Genomic DNA, 20,648 nt, shown 5'->3' on the forward strand with positions numbered 1-20,648 from the left:
CAAGTCATTTCACAAAACAAATTAATAGAAAGGTAAACTCCAAGGCTATAATTCAGGGATACAGAACCTGAGTCATGTTTGGAGTGGGTCAGGTGATGGTGGGGATGCTGTAATTTATATAATTACTATGTGCTGAATAGACTCAAATAAACCAGCAGCATTGCAGCAGACCTCCTGAATGAAATACTTCTTGCAAATGAATGCATTAGAGTTAATTTTAATCTAACCCATCCATTGGGAGAATGTCAGGAATTGTAGGAATGCCAGTTTTATAACCTACCCACTAGTACGCTCCATTAATTTCAATAAAATCGACATTTCCCCCAAATCTGTCAGTTTCCCTCCGGTTGAAATTGCCTCATTGAATCATACAGATGAAAAGACCTTGTTTTATTTTTCCGTTTTACTTTGTTATCTCAGTGTATCTGGGCAGGTACCCTCCCGTATTTGTTTTGTTTCTTTACATGATGTTGCTGACAGTTGCAAGGGCTTATCCTTTTTTATTAAAACAGACTAGCTCACTGATGGAACACTTCATTGAAACTTTGAAAAAATTACATTCTTCAAATTTCCTATTTATATAGTTTTTTTAAAGGACCACCAGTACTCAAAAGGCTAGAGTATGTGGTACATAAGACTGAAAAAAAAACAATTGTCCTTTACAACTTTGTTTGCACTTCATGATCAATGCTTTCCATCGGAAAGTATGTAAATGTTATACCACCTCGTATATGATTCTATCTGTCCAATTCTTGTCATTTCTGGGTTTTGTTTGATTGAAACATTTGGATATCTCAATAATTGAGTCCATCATTGCATGGAAGTTTTTTGTTACATGTATTAGCTGTGATAGTTTATTTAAGACAGTGCCAAATATATACTTCATTTATTTAAATTTTGTGTAACTTATCTCAGATATTTCATTTAAAGGGCAAAGCTACTATGATGTAATCCATATGGATGAAAGAGTTAGAAAATTTATGACAACCAACCTTCTGCATTTACTTAAATTCATCCTGCATTATACCCATTTTTAAAATGGTCATTTAGCAGGTGGAAAGTCGACATAACCTTCATAATAAATAAAGTGTAATCTGTTCGACTGCATTTAGAGCCAGTTCTAATTCTCTCTTTCAATGAATTATAAGATAGCAAAGTGCAAATTAAATGTGTGGTGTGACATAGCTTTTATGATGAATATTGATCTGTGGCACTTGTGGGGTTTTAAATAAATGGCTGACTCATTGGAAATAACAAAATTCCAACACACATTAAAAATACAAATGAGTCATTTTGTGGCTTTGCACTTTTACAAATGACGTTGGTCAGATGCAACTGCAGAACATAAGAAAAGTATGGAATGAGTAAAAAGGTCATTTAGCTATTGAAGCTCATTCTTCTACTATATTAACTACCTCATTAGGGCATCTCAAAATTATAGCTGTTTGATATACATCCACTAGATGCAACTTTCTCAGTAATCCAGCACTGAAGGAGCCATGATCATTAATCATTATCTCAGGATTATCATATGAGGTTCATCACATATTAAGAATGTAGAGCACACTATTAGTTTCCTCTCCAATGACATTTATCTGCACAATATTAAAACCCTTCTTAAAATGAAAACCTTATTATAAATAATGGTAGTAATTTTCGTATTGTTAACCACCTACATTATGGTCTTAAATTGATTTAAACCCATCAATTAAAACACTACTTTGAAATCAATTGTTGGGTATCTGATATATTCTTCATGTGATGAGAATTGTATTCCTTTTACATATGCATAAATATTTCATGTACAAATATGTTTAGAAAACTCAAAGTATATGTGTTACATCAAGTTACATTGAGTCTACAGAACTGAAACAGGCTATTTGGCCCAATTTGTCTACGCATGCATTTATGCTGTGCACAATTCTTCTCACACCTCTCTTCACCTAACCCTATTATATATCCTATTTCTATAATGGATATAATTTTATAACTCTGAATTATTTAATCTTGATTATAGCATGCATGTACTTCCTGTCAATCTTTTTCTGTGTCTCACTGTCAACACTGTTATGAAACAGCACATCTTCTGGCTCATCATTAACAATGTCAATGGATGTGTTTGTGTGTGCATATGCATACATATTGGTCAATTTTCCATGGAATTGCACGCAGGGAATCACTATCAAGTATAGCTTTGAAGTGAAGCAGGCAGAGAGGGCAGATATAATTGAATCAGGGCATGCAGATGTGCTGGAGTTCCTATTTTAAAATCATACATGCTGTTCTTAATTTTATATTTCCATTAGAAATTTTATGTCCACATTTAAAATGGCAACTGCTTACCCAAACATGTCAAGCAATGATTATAGCCCAACCCTTCAGTGGAGGCACTGTAAGAATTTATAATGAAAATATTGACAGGAATGCATGCACATGTATGATTTTTATTATGAATAATAATGTAATATGTGTGGTGTGTATTCATAGGTTCTAGTATATGCTTCTTGTGAAAATGTAGGCATGCATTCCCTATATGGTGCCTTTCAAATGCCCATCACACCTCAATGGTAGCATACTCCCTAATGCAAATTTCTCACAAGCTCAACCCACAACTTCATCTTCCCCAGCACCACATTTGAAGAAACAAGCATAGAAATTTGAGATATACAACCAAGATCTTCAATAAAAGAAAACACCAGAGCCATTCAACTGACTGAGTTCAAACAGCTTTATCAATTAGACCTTTGTAGTCTTAAAGGGAGACACCGCAGTACTTAGAATAGCTAATATTAAGTTGTGTTTTATATGTTGCAATGTTCCTGTCTTTATAAATAGCACATCTGACTTTCTGTGGGTACGACAATGGAACGTTTGTACTTTCACCAAAGCTTTACTTATACATTTCCTTTCCATTGCACTTCAGATGCTCATCACACATCATCAAATGCAAATCTCTGTGCTGTACTCTTTTAGGTTTAACATAATTTTCTTTAAGAAGAGAAAATACCGAAGTCCATAATTAACACTGAGGAGCAATTAACCTTTGTATAAAACCACCCTCTCCTTCTGTTGTTTATCTATTCAATGAGAAATTATAACCTTAAAAAAATCAGATATCTACAATTTAGCAGAAGGATATAGTTTTTTACATTGCATAGTTAGTCTTATTCTGGAACAAACCAGGCTGGTTTTTTGCTTATTCATTCTTGGGATATGGGTAGCTCTAATAAGGTCAGCATGTATTGCCCACCACTAATTGCCAATGAGAAGATGGTGCATGTTCATACATTTGTAAATAGCGGAGGGTCTGACCACCGTTTTCTAATCCTCCTTGAATATGGGAGTGATGCTAGAGGACTAGACAGTTGCAATTATTACAGCCCTTTTCTAAAAAGAGAAGGATAAACTAGATATAACTGTCCAGTAAGACCTTTATTGGTGGTGGATAAACTTTTAGAAAAAATAATCTGGGACAAAATTAGGTGGCACCTGGAAATACATGAATTATTCTATGACAGCCAGCACAAATTTCTTAAAGGCAAATTCTGTTTGACTAATTTGATTCAGTTCTTGAATGTAGTAATGGAGAAGGTTGATAAGAGTAGTGTGATTTATATTGTTTCATGAACTTTCAAAAGGAGCTTGATAGAGCTTCAGTGTGCAGATGATGCTTGCGTGTACACTCACTCAGAAACTGAGCTCCAGGTCATTGCCAAATCCTTCTCCAAAGCTCGAGAAAATGGCCTTTCACTAAACACACAGAAAACTAAGGTCCTCTTTCAACCAGCTCCCACAGCATATCACTTCCCTCTCATCGATTAAGATCAACAGCCAGGTCCTGGAAAGTGTGAACTGTTTTATGTACCTTATGCACCACCTCTTGATGAAGGCTGGCATAGATGACAAAATTCAGCCTTCAAAGTGCTAACTCAGCCTTTGGCCAAGTGAGGAAAAGAGTATTTGAGGACCAGGATCTCAAACCTAATACTAAGGCCATGCTTTACGGGATAGCAGTGATCCTGTGCTCCTATATGCTTTGGAGACTTGGACAGCCTACAGGAGGTGGTCCAAAGCACTGGAGAAGTACCACCAGTGGTGTTTTCGCAAGATCCTCCAAATCCGGTGCCAAGAGAGGCGGCCCACCAGCAATGTCCTCTCCCAAGCCAAAATGCCCAATGTCAAGGTGCTAATCACTTAAAGTCAGTTCTGCTGGGTGGGACATATCATTCATATTCCTGACACCAGACTCCCAAAGTAACTGTTCTGCCATGACTGAGTTCAGAGTAGGAGACCCACTGGGGAACAGCAGAAATGTTTGAGAGATGTCGTCAAAGCACCCCTGAAGAGATCAAACATCCTTGCTGACTCATGGGAGTTCCAAGAACACGACTGACCAAAAAGGGGAAGGCTCCTTTGGGAAGGAACTGAACACATCGAAAGACTATGTTGGGAGCACACAGAGGCGGAGTCGGAGAGGGCGCACAAACCTCCAAACACCTCATCTACCCAGCCGTTCAAGCACCACCTGCCTTGCATGCAGCAGAATCTGCAGATCACGCATTGCATTTAGCAGCCATCTCAGAGCCCATCAAACTGGAGTGGAAGCAAGTCACCCTTGACCATGAAGGACTGCCTAAGAAAAGCTAAAAATGCCACATAATAAACTTAGCAAAATTGATGCCCATGAGATTAAAGGGACAGCATGGATATGGAATTGGCTAAGGGACAGAAAGTGTGGTTGATTTTCTGGCAGGCTGGAAGTGTACAGTGGTGTCTCCCAGAAATCAATATTAGGATCACAGCACTTTTTAATAATGACCTGGACTTGGGAGTGCAGGGCATAATTTCAAAGTTTGCAGATGACAAATTCTGAGGAGGATGATAGCAGACTTCAGGAGTACATTAACAGAGTGTTGAAATGGGCAGCACATGGCAAATGAAATTTAATGCAGAGAAGTGTGAAGTAATGTATTTTGGAAAGAAGAATGAGGAGAGGCAATATAAACTATATGAGGCCATTTTAAAAAGGGATGCAGGAGCAGAGACACCTGGAGGTTTGCATACAGAAATCTGAAGGTGCCAGGACGAGTTGATAAGGGTGTTTTATTGGCTTTCTAAACCGAAGCATAGGGTGCAGAAGCCAAGAAAGTTGCACTTAACCTTTTATAAATCACAGGTTAGGCCTTAGCTGGAGTATTATGTTCAAGGCTCCTTAGGCAGCACTTTCCAAACCCATGACCGCTGCCATCTAGAAAGACAAGGGCAGCAGATGCATGGGAACACCACCACTTGGAAGTTACCCACCAAGCCACTCACCATCCTGAGTTAGAAATATATCGCTGTTCCTTCACTGTCGCTGGGTCAAAATCCTGGAACTCCACCCAACCTCCCCCCCCACCACCCCCAATAACACTATGGGTTTACCTACACCGCATGGACTGCAGCGGTTCAAGAATGCAATTAGGGATGGGCAATAAATGCTGGCCTAGCCAGCAACATCCACATCCCATGAGTAAATTTTTTTTTTAAATTCTGGATACCACACTTCAGAAAGGATATCAAGACATTGAAGGTGTAGAGGAAATTTACTAGAATGATGCCGGGGATGAGGAGACGAGAAACTAGGATTGTTCTCCTTAGTCGAGAGGTTAGGGAGATTTAATTGAAGTGTTAAAAGACATCAAGAATTTTGATAGAGTAAATAAAGAGAAACTGACCCCATTGGCTGAATTGGATGCATATTTAAAAGGGGAGAAATATGCAGGGCTTTAGGGAAGTGGGACTAATTGGATAGCACTTTCAAAGAGTGTATACAGGCATAATCGGTTGAATGGCCAATTTCTGTGCTGTAAGCTTTGATCATCCTAATTGTAAATATCCTTATTTAAAAAGTTTAGCTCTTACTGCACTAACTACACTTACAACTTTAGTTTTAGTTCATTGTAACTTTCTTTTTTGTGGGAGTCTGGACTGAAAGCATCAGGGCTGAGAATCAATTAAGAGGCGTAAATGTGCTCTCAGGTGTGTCAGAAGAAATTTGCAACACAAGTGTGTTACAGGCTCTACATGCCAGCTGAGCGGTGCTCAAGATATTTGGAATGGACAGATATATTTTGTCTGTCAGACTGCTTATTGATTAGACCTGTTTTTTCTTCTAATTAATTATTTTCTATTTCCTATTTCACCAATAATACTGTGCAAAGCATCTCTTTCCCTTCCACCCCACTGCCCCATCAAAACAATTCCAGCCAATCGCATTGCAGGAAAAATAACTTTGCCCAAGGTTCCAACTGAGAAAGTTTTTTGACAACAGTCTTGCTTCAAGTATTACATATTTAAAAGTGTGATTATTGTAGGTTTTAAGGAATAAAAAAACCCAACTTATCTGGATAAACCTGAAAAACCTGGTGTAAAAGTCAGTGTTCAGTAAATTGTCGATACAATTTAAGGAACCTGCCCAGCAACCCTATGTTTCCTCCCAATGCCTGCCTGCACTTCAGTTATATTGTACTGCTCTGCTTTCTACATCCCTCTGGACTGTTTTACCTCCATTTCAGTGCTTCGGCCTTCAAAAAAGTTATACCTCAAAAGTTTTACCAGATGCACAGCTTATTCCATCCCTACTCCATGAACAAAGCTGAAGGAGATCTGTTTGCATAAATATATAATAAGCAAAGTTTTTTTGTATTTTTATTTGGTAGGAAGTTAATGAACATTTAGCATAAGAAATAGGAGCAGGAGTAGACTATACGGCCTGTCGAGCCTGCTCCGACATTCAGTACGATCATGGCTAATCTTGGGCTTCAACTCCACTTTCCCATCTGCTACCTATATCCCTTGATTCCCTAAGAGACAAACATCTTTCTATCTCAGCCTTAAATATACTCAACGATGGAGCATCCACAATCCTTTGGGGTAGAGAATTCCAAAGATTCACAATCCTTTGAGTGAAGAAATTTCCACTCATCTCAGTTCAAAATGATTAGCCCCTCATGCTGAGACTGTGGCATTGTGCTCTAGATTCCCCAGCTAGGAGAAACAACCTCTGTGTCTACCCTATCAAGCCCCCACAGAATCTTGTATGTTTTAATGAGATCACCTCTCATTCTTTTAATCTCCAGAGAATATAGATCCAATTTAATCAGTCTCTCATCACAGGACAACTCTCTCATCCCAGGGACCAATCTAGTGAACTTTGCTGTTCCACTTCCAATGCAAGTATATCCTACCTTTAGCATGGAGACTAAACCTGCACACAGTACTCCAGGCGTGGCCTCACAAATTATCATTATCATTAGATGACTGATGTCTGTGACACTACTGTAGTTATCATGGTGTGAATTTACTTGAATTTATTTCAGTTCTGAAGAAGAATCATATTCAACTCGAAACATTAGCTCTGTTTCTCTCTCCACAGATGCTGCCAGACCTGCTGAGTATTTCCAGCACTTTCTGGTTTTATTTGTGAATTTAGTTTACATACTAAAATAAGACTGAGAGCAGATTCCTGCCTCTCTCCTATGTTCATGCACCTGACACAATCCAGTGCCTTATCCAAATGGTCATTCCTCACAAACCTAGACATTAAGTGTTGAAAGGCTATTCACATTTGAGTAAGCCAGATCATGTCCTCCCTGTTGCAATTTGCACCATGAGTTTCTAGCTAGGACCCCTCAGGAGTAGGAAGCTTGATTGAAATTTTCCTCCCTCAAGCCCAGAGGATTCATACAAATGCATTGCCTCTTTTCTAATGTGATAAATAAATAGTTTCTAATTCTTCAAGGTACATTCATATCATCTTCACAGTTTTGCTTCTAATTATGAGTACCGTTAATGTGATTTTCATTTCCTTTAACTTTGCTTTAGTTCCTTGCTCAGCTGAAGATCATGGACTACAGTCTTCTGGTTGGTATTCATGATGTCGAGCGAGCTGAACAGGAAGAAATGGAATTTGAGGATGAAGAAGATGAAGGAGAAAGTGATGGGGCTGGAGCCCATACAACTGGATCGTGTGGAACGCCTCCGGATAGCCCTGGAAATGTACTGAACAGTTCAAGACCATTAGCACCTGGTGAATTTGACCCAACTATTGATGTGTACGCCATAAAAAGCCATGAAAGTAAGTAAATGTTTATATTTTGTTCACATAATATATATGAAATTATAAAGGATACAAGTTGTTTCCAGCGATTGTAACAAAATAGTTGTTGGCATTAATGTGTTAATGCAATTTGCACAGAGATTAAGAGTTTGGTTGTCAATATAATATAAACTAATTTAAATTAACCGTTATGTACTTGTCTGAAAAAAGCATTCAACCATTTATATAAGAACAATTAAATGCAAATTCTAATTTGATAAATGTGTAACTCATTTTCCCCCAGACTGCACTTCTTCAGATTTTGATTTAGCCAGATTATTAATTTCTAAAATAGGTCTATTTTATCATTTGCATATTAACACTTAAATCACACATGCAGTGATTTTTTTTTCATTGATTCCTGTGAGATCGCCTGTGGTGCTGCTTATCACTCATATAGAATCACAACATAGAATCTACAGTACAGAAAAGGGCCATTGACCCATCAGGTTTATGCCAGCTTTATTCCCTACAGGAGTCTCTACCCACCCTACCCCTGTATCCCCCATTCTAATCTCCCTTATGTCCGCGTGAAGCCTCCCCTTAAATGCATCAATGCTATCTACTTCAACCAGCAAGTTCCACATTCTAGGTAAATAATTTTTTCCTAAATTCATTACTTCATCTGTTAATATTTTAGATTTGTGTCAACTTGTTCTGAACTCTCCACATCCACTTAATTAAGGCCTTATTAATTTTAAAGACCTCTATCTGCTCTCCTTTATATATGGGTACTAGCCCCTCTGCTGCCTCCTCCTAGTGAGTATGTGTGTGTAATTCATATGGACCGGGCATCTTGTCCTCAGGTTTGGATAATACATCTAGTGTGTTTCGCATTTCCTTATTTTCTATTTTAACTGGTGTAATATTGCTTGTGACTTTTCCTTCTGCTGTCATTTCCTCTGTTAGCTGCTCCAGTGAAAACTGAGGAAAAGAATCTGTTCAGAATCCCTGACAGTTTTTCAGTATCATTTCCTATGAGTTTAACTGATGCACTGCAGGAATTCACCAAGGTTCCTTAAACAGCACCTTCCAAACTCACAACCACTACCATCTAGAAGGATAAGGGCAGTAGATAAATGGGAACACCACCACCTGGAACTTCCCTTCCAAGCCACCCACCTTCCTGACTTGGAAATGCATCACCGTTCCTTCACTGTCGCTGGGTCAGAATCCTGGAACTGCCCCCACCTCCCCCCCTAACAGCACTGTGGGTGTACCTACACCACACGGACTGCAGTGGTTCAAGAAGGTAGCTCACCACCACCTTCTCAAGGACAATTAGGGATGGGCAATAAATGCTGGCCAGCCCACATCCCATGAATGAATTTTTAAGAAATCTTGCTTTACCATAGGAACTTGGAGCAGGAGTAGGCCATTTGGCCCCTCAAGCCTGCTCCACCATTTAACTAGATCATGGCTGACCTACCTCAATGCCATCTTCCCGCACTATCCCCACATCCTTGATGTCATTGGTATCTAGAAATCTATCGACCTCTGCTTTTAACACACTCAATGACTGAGCCTCCACAGCGTTTGGGGTAGAGAATTCCAAAGTTTCACCACGCCTTGACTGAAGAGATTCCTCCTCATCTCCATCCTAAATGGCCTATCCCTTATTCTGAGACTGTGACCCCTGGTTCTAGACCCCCAAACCAGGAGAAACATCCTTGCTGCATCTACCCTGTCGAGCCCTGTAAGAATTTTCTGATCACCTCTCATTCTTCTAAACTCTAGAGAATACAGGCCCAGTCTCCTCAGCCTTTCCTCACAGGACAATCCCGCCATCCCCGGGATTAGTCATAGGAACATAGGAGTGGAGTTGGCCATTCAGCCCGTCAAGCCTGCTCCGCCATTCAATATGATCATGGTTGATCATCCACTTCAATGCCTTTTCCCCACACTATCCCCATATCCCTTTATGTCATCGGTATTTAGAAATCTGTCAAACTCTACCTTAAACATATTCAATGACTGAGTTTCCGCGGCCCTCCAAAGATTCACAACCCTCTGAGTAAAAAAAATTTCTCATCATCTCGGTCCTAAGCGGCTTCCCCTTATTTTGAAATTGTGTCTCCTGGTTCTAGACTCCCCAACCAGGGGAAACATCTTACCTGCATCTACCCTGTCTATCCCTTTTAGTATTTTGTAGGTTTCAGTGAGATCACGTCTCATTCTTTGAAACTCTGGAGAATACAGGCCCGGTTTCCCCAATCTCTCTTCATAGGACAGTCCCGCCATCCCAAGAACAAGTCCGGTGAACCTTCATTGCACTGCTTCTATGACAATAATGTCCTTCCTAAGGTAGGGAGACCAAAACTGCACACACAGCTCCAGGTGCAGCCTAAGCAAGGTTCCATACAATTGAAGCTAGACTTTGCTACTCCTGTACTCAAATCCTCTTGCAATAAAGGCTAACATACTATTAGCCTTCCCTATTGCTTACTGCACCTACTTACTTTTCTTTTCATCTTATGCAATCCTTAACTTCCTTTATTAGCCACAGTTAACTGACTTTGTTTTGAGTTTATGTGCCATGAAGGAATGTAAGCTGTAAACCATGTAAAAATTCTTTAAAGACTATCCATTGCCTCTGTATCGTCGTCATTTAATGTATTTTCCCAATCCACCTCAGCCAATTTGCCCCTCATACCCTCATAGTTTTCTTTGTTCAAATTTAACTCACTTTCAAACATAATGTAAAATTCTATCATATTATGGTCACTCATCCCTAAAAGTTCTTTTACAAGATTATTAACTAGCCCTTTTTCATTACATAATACTAGATCTAAAATAGCCTGTTCTCTAGTCAGATCGTCAACATACTGTTCTAGAAAACCATCCCTAACGTGCTTCAGAAACTCATCCTCCACAGCATTAGTGCTCATTAGGGTTACCCAGTCTATATGCAGATTGAAGTCACCCATGATTACGGTATTACCCATGTTACATGCTTCTCTAATCTCCTGATTAATACCATGCTCCACACTGCCACTACTGTTTGGTGACCTATAAACAACTCCTACCAATGTTTGCTGCCCCTTGCTGTTTCTTAGCTCCACCCAAAAAGATTCCACATTTTATTCTTCGGATCCGAGATCCTCCCTTACTAATGTACTGATTACATTCCTTATTACCACCTTTTTCTTTTTGCCTGTCCTTCCTAAATATAGAATGTCCTTGAATATTCAGTTCCCAACCTTGGTCACCCTGCAGCCACATAATGGAAATTAGATCATACCCATTTATTCTATTTGTCCCTTTAAGTCATCTAACTGGTTGCAAATGCTGTGGGAATTTAGGTATAGTGCCCTTAACTTTGTCTTTTTGACATTATTCGCATTCTAACCTTAGTTGATGCTCGCCTTTGTTTCGTCTGCCTTCTAATTACGTTTCCTACTTCCTGTTACCAGCATTATTTCCTTCTAATTTGAGTTACCCCTCAGGTTCCCATCTCTCTGATGAACTAGTTTAAACCCTCCCCAACAGCACTAGCAAATCTCCCTGCGAGGATATTAGTCCCGGCCCTGTTAAGGTGTAACCCGCCCAGCTGGTACAGATCCCACCTGCCCCAGAATTGATCCCAATGCCTCAGAAGTCTGATGCCCTCCCTCCTACACCAATTCTCCAGCCATGTGTTATTTTGATCCTATTTCTAATCCTGGAAAAACTCAGCAGGTCTAACAGCATCTGTGGAGAGAAAAACAAAGATAACGTTTTGAGTCCGTATGACTCTCCTTCAGATGCTGTTAAACCTGCTGAGTTTTTCCGGGATTAGAAATAGGATCGAAATAACACATGGCTGGAGAATTGGTGTTCAGAGCTCTGAAGAAGAGTCATACAGACTCGAAACGTTAACTCTATTTTCATCTCCACAGATGCTGTTAGACCTGCTGAGTTTTTCCAGCATTTTCTGTTTTTGTTTCAGATTTCCAGCATCCACAGTATTTGCTTTTACCTATTTCTAATCCTCCTGTTTCTTTGCTCACTAGCAAGTGGCACTGGGAGTAATCCTGAGATTACTGCTCTTGAGGTCCTGCTTTATAATTTCCTTCCTAAGTCCCTAAAATCTGCTTTCAGGACCTCATCGAGAAGCAAGATAGACTCAGGGGACTCCTGCACTACCTACCTGGCTCTGTTAGACTGCCTGGCAGTCACCCATTCCCTCTCTGGCTGTACATTCCTAACCTGTGGTGTGACCACTTCCCTAAATATGTTATCCACATAGTTCTCTGCCTCACAGATGCACAACAGTGACTCCAGCTGCAAGTTCTGAAACCTGGAGCTCAAGCTTCTGCAGCTGGTGATACTTCCTGCTGATGTGTTCATCTAGGGCACATGGTACGTCCATGACTTCCCACATACCGCAGGATGTACATTCCACTCGGCCGAGCTGACCTGCCATTCTGTAACTCTAAAAAATATTTGTTACAATTAGAATAAGTAGAATAACTTACCAGTAACTCACCAATCAGCTTCTTCCCCATACCAAAGTAAGAGCCAACCACTGGAGGCTGAAAGGGTAGAAAAAGAAAGGAGCACCTGGTGGCTCTATCACTTTGCTGTCGATCAAGAGTAGACTGATGGGGTGGTAATTGGCCAAGTTTGATTTGTCCTGCATTTTATTGTGGAAACGACATACCTGGACAGTTTCCAACATTGCCGGGTAGATGCCAGTGTCGTGGCTGTACTGGAACAGCTTGGCTAAGGATGCAACTAATTCTGGAACACAAGCCTTCAATGCTATTGCTGGAATATTGTTAGGGTCCAAAGCGTTTCTTGATATCACGTGGAATGTATTGAATTGGCTGAAGACCGGCATCTGTGATGCTGGGGATCTCAGGAGGAGGCCGAGATGGATCATCCACTCAGCACTTCTGGCTGAAGGCAGTTGCAAATGCTTCAGCCTTATCTTTTGCACTGATGTGCTGGGTTCCCCCATCATTGAGGATGGGGATATTTGTGAAGCCTCTTCCACCAGTGAGTTGTTTAATTGTCTACCACCATTCACTACTGGATGTGGCAGGACGGCAGAGCTTTGATCTGACCTCCTTTTCTCCCCTTGCCTTGCTTTTTGTTGGTTTAGTATTTTCTGCAGTCTTACTTATCATTTTTGCTAGGATCTTGGCCCTAGATGATTCTGATATAGACCGCAACAACTGGTCCAACTCCTTCCCTTCCAACCTCTTTCCCAACTGCTTTAACATATCCCTTACCCTGGACCCTTAATCACAACTCATGAAGAAACCCTCTAATCCCTCTAAATGTTCCCCCCAAGCTCTCAACTTTTGTATTCTGTTACCCTCCTTGGATTGTGTCCTGCACTTTGGTGCCTTAATTAATATTTTGGCACCTTCACTGCAGCCTTTTTTTCTTAATAAGAAATTAATAAGTTAATAAGTAGGTCATTCCTGCTGGACATTGCCAAATTCTGCCGATGGTCAAAAGTAGACTGATGGGGTGGTAATTGGCTGGATTGTATTTGTCCTGCTTTTTGTGGACAAATGTCAGCATTGTAGTTGTACTGGAACAGCTTGGCTAAGGGCGCAGCTAATTCTGGAGCAAAGGTCTTCAGCACTGCGGCTGGAATATTGTCAGGGCCCAAGGCCTTTGCGGTATCCAGTACCTTCAGTTGTTTCTTGATATCACATGGAGTGAATCGAATTGACTGAAGACTGGCATCAGGCTGGGGACCTCAGAAGTGCACAAAGGATCATCCACTTGGCACTTGTGGCTGAAGATGGTTGCAAATGTTTCAGCCTTGTCTTTTGCATTGACATGCTAGGCTCCCTCATCATGGAGGATGGGGATGTTATGGAGCCTCTTCCTCCAGTTAGTTGTTTAATTGACTACCATCATTCATGACCAGATGTGACTGGACAGATCTGATCTGTTGATTGTGGGATTGCTTAGCTCCATTGAATGCTGCTTCCACTAACTTTAAAGGAGCTTGCTGTCATAATTGAGTGCACTTATAAACAAGTATCATCACCACCCTCTGTTGCACCATTGTGATTTGATTGTTTGGATTTGACAGAGGGATTTCGATTGTGATTCTCAGGGTGATGATGTCATTCCTAAGAATCAGCATCTGTTCACTTTTGGCAGATGGCATGAGCATCAGATGCTTCCACGTGAGCACAGTGAAGTTTCCTTAACCCCACAAAAGCAATGTTAATGAATCCTAACCTAAGATTCAGTGCATCACTGGACATTTTTACATTTCACGCATCAGTCTTTCACACAGCATCAGCAAGATTTGCAATTCCAGTATTAATCACTGCCAGATTTTGAGCAGTACTGAATAATGGAACAATATGGAAATGGGTTATGATTGCCTGAGTTCTCTGTGCTGACCCAATAGTTCTGGCAGAGAAGGAGGACTCTTGTCCCTTTCATCTGAATTGTGATCAAACCCAGATCCTTGAAGCAAAACAATAATACACCAGCATAAAAAATCCAATCTCCCTTCGTGATTTGAAATTGGCACATTATGAAGTATATAATGGGGGTCCGCACGAATAGTGGAACAGTGCAGATGTGTGTAACGTTCTACTACACTGGGTAACATGATGCAATTTCAGTTGCATTGGATACCTGGAATGGGAAAGAAGAAAGAACTTGCATTGATACTGCACCTTTCAAAACCTCAAGACATTCCAAAGCGCTTTACATTTACTCATCAACAGGATAAAATGTTTAATTTTCCCATTCAGCAATTTTTTATAAAGTGCCTTGAGTTATAAAAATTCCATATAGATTTAGAAATAAGTTTGATAGTTTGCAGGGAATTTGACAAATTTGCTGCAAACCAACAAATTGTAGACATGGTTCATCTTAAACTAAATATGTAAATAGATTAACCTGTTTTCACACATTTATGCCTTCAGTTACACAGCTCATCCTTGTTCTTATTCACCCTATAGCTGAAAAGATATACTATTAAATGTTGCACAAAAAATTCACAAGTTCTGTTTTGGATTCTACTGACCTGTTCAGATTTGCACCTTTCTCTGCCTTGAATTATGGTGCAGTAACATTAACAACGTTATAAGCAGCAAAAGTGGAAGTATAAATGTTTACCAAGCCTAAAGTTTATAACAGGAAATAAACATGATGCATTGATAACCTTTCATTTCCTTTGAAACCTGCACATTGAGTGACTAAAATAAATTGTGCTCATTTCCTAAGAGTTTTCAATTTCATGTTTTTGTTTTATAAATGATAAACGTTCGTTCTTCAAGGCAAAGATGACTATAATCATCATCTAGGGTGTTTAGTAGGGTTCCAGTGCGTACATCGGTGACTGCTCAGGTCGATCAGCGCCCAGTAGGTTCTGCTGCAAATAGGACCGGATTCCACAGACAATTGAGTTTTGGATGAGTTGCTGACTTGGGATTTCGTCCTTTTGCGTTTTCTCTCTGCCCCTGATATAAAATAAATAATAAATTATAACGATATAATGATTTTTAGGGCTGATTAAAGAATACTTCAAATATTTAAAATTCCACTGTTTGTGTAACCAACTCTTTTATTTCTTTGCATAGATACCTTGGGCTGGATTTAGTACTGGCAGCAGGGCCAAAAGCAAGGGGCAAACCCATCTCAGCATTCGGAGTAGGGGGGAATCCAAGGCCACTTAAGTGTCTCAATGGGACTCCATTGTGTGTGGGCCACCTACAACCATTCCAGCTGCTGAAAAGATGGCATGATGCCGCACCATCTTGCCAGCCTTCCCACCTCCCAGCCCATCCCAAAGGGCTGGTAAAATCCAGCCTCATGTTCTGATGATCTTAAAAAGAGATGGAAAACCTGGGTAAGGGGGGATTGGTATTTGTGTAAAGTGCATCCTTGTGTATTTCTTTTTAACTTGAACATATATCCTGTTTGTAGCAGACTGCTTTAATTCACTGATTTTTATTCCCACCCCTCTCCTTCTTTGGAGATCTACTATTTTGGATTTCCACTGACATCTGGAGCCATCCCAGTCATATGCCCCCAGATTAGCATCCAGTTCAAAGCCTGCAGTTTCTGTAGAATGTGTGGAAATGTGAAATGGCAAGTTTCTATGGGAAGAAAAATAGCTCAGTAAATTAAAGTTCTTGCTTACAAGTTAGCTTTCACACTCTTCAATTTAAAAAACAAGATATATGTTGGGAAGTAGCTTGTACTGAAAATGCTCCGCTCGTCGTTTCTCCTTTTAGTACTTGAAAGACAACACCCACCACTACATGTCCCGTATATGTTAGTTAATGGTGATAATGATTTTAAAAATTTTTTCCACCTTTTTTAATAAATCCATTTACACATTTTTAATAACATCCTATTCATAAATAGTGCTTTATTTTATAGACTCCCTGCGGAAGGAGATTTACTTCCTGGGAATTATTGACATTCTAACACATTATGATGCAAAGAAGAAAGCTGCACATGCTGCCAAAACAGTCAAACATGGCGTAAGTAATTTCTACTTTCATATGTTTCCACGCAACATCTGTTCTGAGGCTTGAGAAAGTTGTTAATCTTTAGTGGGTGCATAAAATCAAGTTGAGTGCAGTTATGTTGCTGGAGTAATTCTAAGTGACTGTACTAATTATTTAGTACTTTTGAGTGTCAGCTTGGCTCAGCTGGCAGTACTTTTGCCTCTTGAGGCTTGAGATTGTAGGTTCCATTCAGTACAAAAGCATATAAAATACTAAACTCCACTCTGTACTAAGGCATATAAAATACTAAACTCCACTCTGTACTAAAGCATATAAAATACTAAACTCCACTCAGCACTAAAGCATATAAAATACTAAACTCCACTCTGTACTAAAGCATATAAAATACTAAACTCCACTCAGTGCTAAAGCATATAAAATACTAAACTCCACTCTGTACTAAAGCATATAAAATATTAAACTCCACTCTGTACTAAAGCTGACACTACAATGTCATACTGAAAGAGTGCAGCACTGTCAAACGTTCCATCGATGAGGCAGTAAGCTGAGGCCCCATTTGCCTGTTTGACTGGGAGTAAAAGATCATGCTGTTTGAAGAAGAGCAGAGTGACCTGTTCTGCCTCCTGCCCAGTGTTCAGTTTTGAAGCAACACCACCAAAACAGACTCCATTGTCATTTGTCAAACTTGCTGTTTCTGTGCCTGTTGTGTATCAGATCTGTCTACATACTAGTGACCACATTTCAAAAACTTTCTACAACTGGTTACTCAATACCTGACCAGATTGCATTTGATACTGATACTAGATGGCTAAAATGGAAATTGTTCCAGGAATCAATACTGATATTCCTGACCTTAATGAGAAAAGCATATAGGCATGGGCACAAGTGGGTTTCTTCCTTCCCTTAATTCATAATTAAATTAGACATCATTCACCGGCTACCATTTGACATGCCTCAATCCTGCAATTGGGTCCAGTCATCGGGAAGAAATGAACGGTTAATATTGACCCACCACATATTGCCCTTCTCTTGTGGACAATTGCCTAAGCTTTGCTTGAACCCTTTCTCTCAGCCTTCACAAGGAAATAAGCACTTTTATAAAAGATATTTATCCAAAGTTATACAGAATCCCATTTCAAATCGTTATGTGTTGAAGTCCTACTTATGAAAAGTGCTAATTGGAAAATGATAAATGTATTTTTTGTGTTACAGTCTGGTGCCGAGATCTCCACCGTCAACCCAGAGCAGTACTCGAAGCGCTTTGTGGAATTTATCACCAGTATTTTGACATAGCTTAACATGGATCACACATGCAGGGAATGGGAGGGGTGACAAAAATGTGGGAATGACATGGGCTAAATGAAGTGGCATCTGCAATGTTCGTCTTGCTGAAAGCATTCCCTTCTTTACATCTTCTGAATAAGATGACTGACGGAAAATAGCTTTAACTGCTTCCTGAAACTGCCAGCACAGTACTCACAATTAAGGACTTTATTTTGTGGGAAGAATATAAAATCATCAGAGTGCACTGCTTTAGCAACACTCCAAGACTAGCTGTGATGGAACTTTATGGGAGGAGATACTTTCAATAATAGGAAGAAACTGCATGTTAATTGACATACAGCAATTACTGGTATCAAATTATAAACTGTGGATCGGTTTATCACTTGAACTGAAAGATGCAGAGCAGTATTTGTTTAACTTGCTAATGTTACACTTCCATTGAGCACACTGGCACTCCTCAAGGTAGCTTCATGGTTTATTGTTTTTTTTTGAAAGGGAGCCTTGACATAATAAAACTGGCAAAGTTCTGTAAATTTATGTTGTGATAAGTTAGTCTTAAATCCCCCACTTTAGGCAGCTTATATTATTTGTATTTAAAAAGTTAAAATTATTTCGAGGAGGAGATTGAACTAAGAAATCAAAAATTTCAGTCACATTCATTCACAGTAATTGGGTGCTTTGAAGCTCTGATAAATTAAATATGTTTTCACAGCACAGAAAAGCTCTGTATTAAGAATCAGGATCTGCCTTATGATTATTTAACATTGTTTTGGGCAACATTTTACGACATATCCAACTTTTATTTGAAAAAATTGAGTAAGATTTGAAGACTCCTTGGTCACTTTTATATACAGCAGATCCCATTGTATTAGTAATTTGGAATACAGTATGAAAGGTAAAACTGCATTGGTAGCACTTCAGATCACCAATCATAACAACCTGCGCAGATTCATTTCATTATTTCATTCATCTCAATGTAAAAACTTGTTTTTATTTTTAATTCCCACCGTTACTAGTGTTTACAAGAGAAGTGTCTGATGTGTCACATTGTGAGCAGCTTTTTCATAATAATATGGATTCAATTAAAACGTCCTTCGAAAAAGTCTATCTCGACCATGGTATAAGTGGGTTCTGACACCTAAATTAAATGTGGAACGCTTCAATTATTCATTACACCTTCCATATAGAGGAATAGATTAAGACTCTCTGAACACAACAGTAATATTTCAGAATTCACAGTTGCCTTTTTAGTTTCTACAGCATTGTTTTTAGGTATTATGTAAATATGTAAGAAATGGTTGCCTGAAACTATGATCATCTTTGTTATTTTAAGCATGAATTGATCTTTTCTGTACTACTTCCACTATCTCTAATTATGCAGATTATGCCTTGTTAAATAAAAACATGCTTAATATCTTCAAAGATTACACTGTGCAACAGGTGTGCCTTTTTCCTAAGTGTATCATTGAAATTGCTGTTAAGACTATATCCGTTTCATTGCTGTGCCCTCCCCAGACATTTTGGAACTTAAGCAAGCAAAGGAGTGCCAGAATGCCTTTTCCTATTAAAAATGTGTCAATGCTGTTTGGACTGCAATTTTTTTAAATGCTTCACATTAGGTAGCAATTACCTAGATTGTACTAGGATTCTAGTGAGTATTAGCATCTTCAGTGGCCAAAGGCAATATCATCAATGTGTCTATGTAATAATTTAACATGGTTTTGTTACTCTTGGTATAGTGATGTTAACACTGTAATGTAAATGTACAGTTATATATTTTACGTATTTAAAAAAAAATAATTTTTTTCCATAATCATTGTGCCGGTCATTTTCATTTCAAATTTTCTGTAAGATGCTGTAGTTTCCATTAGTAATAGAACTACAAGAAACAAGCCCATGTGGGAAAAAGAGGTACGCATACAAACAATATATTTGGGCAAAAATTCCCCCCTGTGGTTCATCTGTGTATTTTAAATGCTTCTGGCAGCTTAAAATATAATGCACAATGTTTTGTCTTTATTAGTCATTCATGTAAATAATTTTTTTTGTTTGTGAGGCAACTTCATAAAATATGTACTAGTGCTGCATTCTACACACTCCATACCTGAGCTTTGCTTTATGAAATAAAGCACCCTGTTGTCTCAAAACGTTTCTTGCATTAATGGTGTTATTTTCATACTGGTGGCGAGAATAACTGCAGTTCCCTATTCTTAACATTTCCTGAACTATTTTGGGAAAAATAGAACTGATGCCGAGAAGCTGTTAGAGCAATTATCCAGTCACTACATAAATCACCTTGCAGCAATTGAATGCCCCTTTGTCAATGTGTGGACGGAGAATGGTAGTAAAGCAAGTAATAGATGCCTTTCTTCCAGAATAGGTATCACCTCGACCATGCAATAGTCTTTGCAACTGACCTGGGTCCTTAGATATGTTGCCATTGAGGAAAAGAAAAATGAAGAGCATTCCAGCGCTCTAAATTGTTTGGGGGAATACCAAGATCCTTTTCCTCTACGAACAAATTATTATTATTCTTTCCTACCCTCCACATCTCTTAGGGATCACCCTATTTACCAACAGGGGGAGTTATCGTCCCTTTGTTTCTGTAGGCTCCCTGAAGTGGTGTAAAAGTCACACTAATGAACCTGTTCTCAAAGTTTTTTTTACGCTCTTTCAATTACAGGGAACATTGTTCTTTTAGTAAAAAAATTGTTTCTGATTTGTATTTAGTATCAATTAGAGTTAAATCGACTTCTATTTTGGACAAAAGGTCTGTAGTT

General features: G+C 39.2%; 1 protein-coding gene across 1 annotated transcript in view; it reads left to right on the forward strand.

The window, feature by feature from the left end:
• Positions 1-20,015, forward strand: part of LOC144678509 (phosphatidylinositol 5-phosphate 4-kinase type-2 alpha) — a 237,280-nt gene extending 217,265 nt beyond the window's left edge. Inside the window, exons 8-10 of the mRNA XM_078538269.1 lie at positions 7,867-8,119; positions 16,493-16,596; positions 17,797-20,015. Of these exons, the coding sequence (XP_078394395.1) occupies positions 7,867-8,119; positions 16,493-16,596; positions 17,797-17,877 (438 nt within the window). The 3' untranslated portion in view covers positions 17,878-20,015. The remainder of the gene's footprint in view (positions 1-7,866; positions 8,120-16,492; positions 16,597-17,796) is intronic.
• The last annotated feature ends 633 nt before the right edge of the window (positions 20,016-20,648 follow it).

The sequence above is a fragment of the Cetorhinus maximus genome, chromosome 3 (genome assembly GCF_964194155.1).
Source record: "Cetorhinus maximus chromosome 3, sCetMax3.hap1.1, whole genome shotgun sequence".
NCBI lineage: Eukaryota > Metazoa > Chordata > Chondrichthyes > Lamniformes > Cetorhinidae > Cetorhinus > Cetorhinus maximus.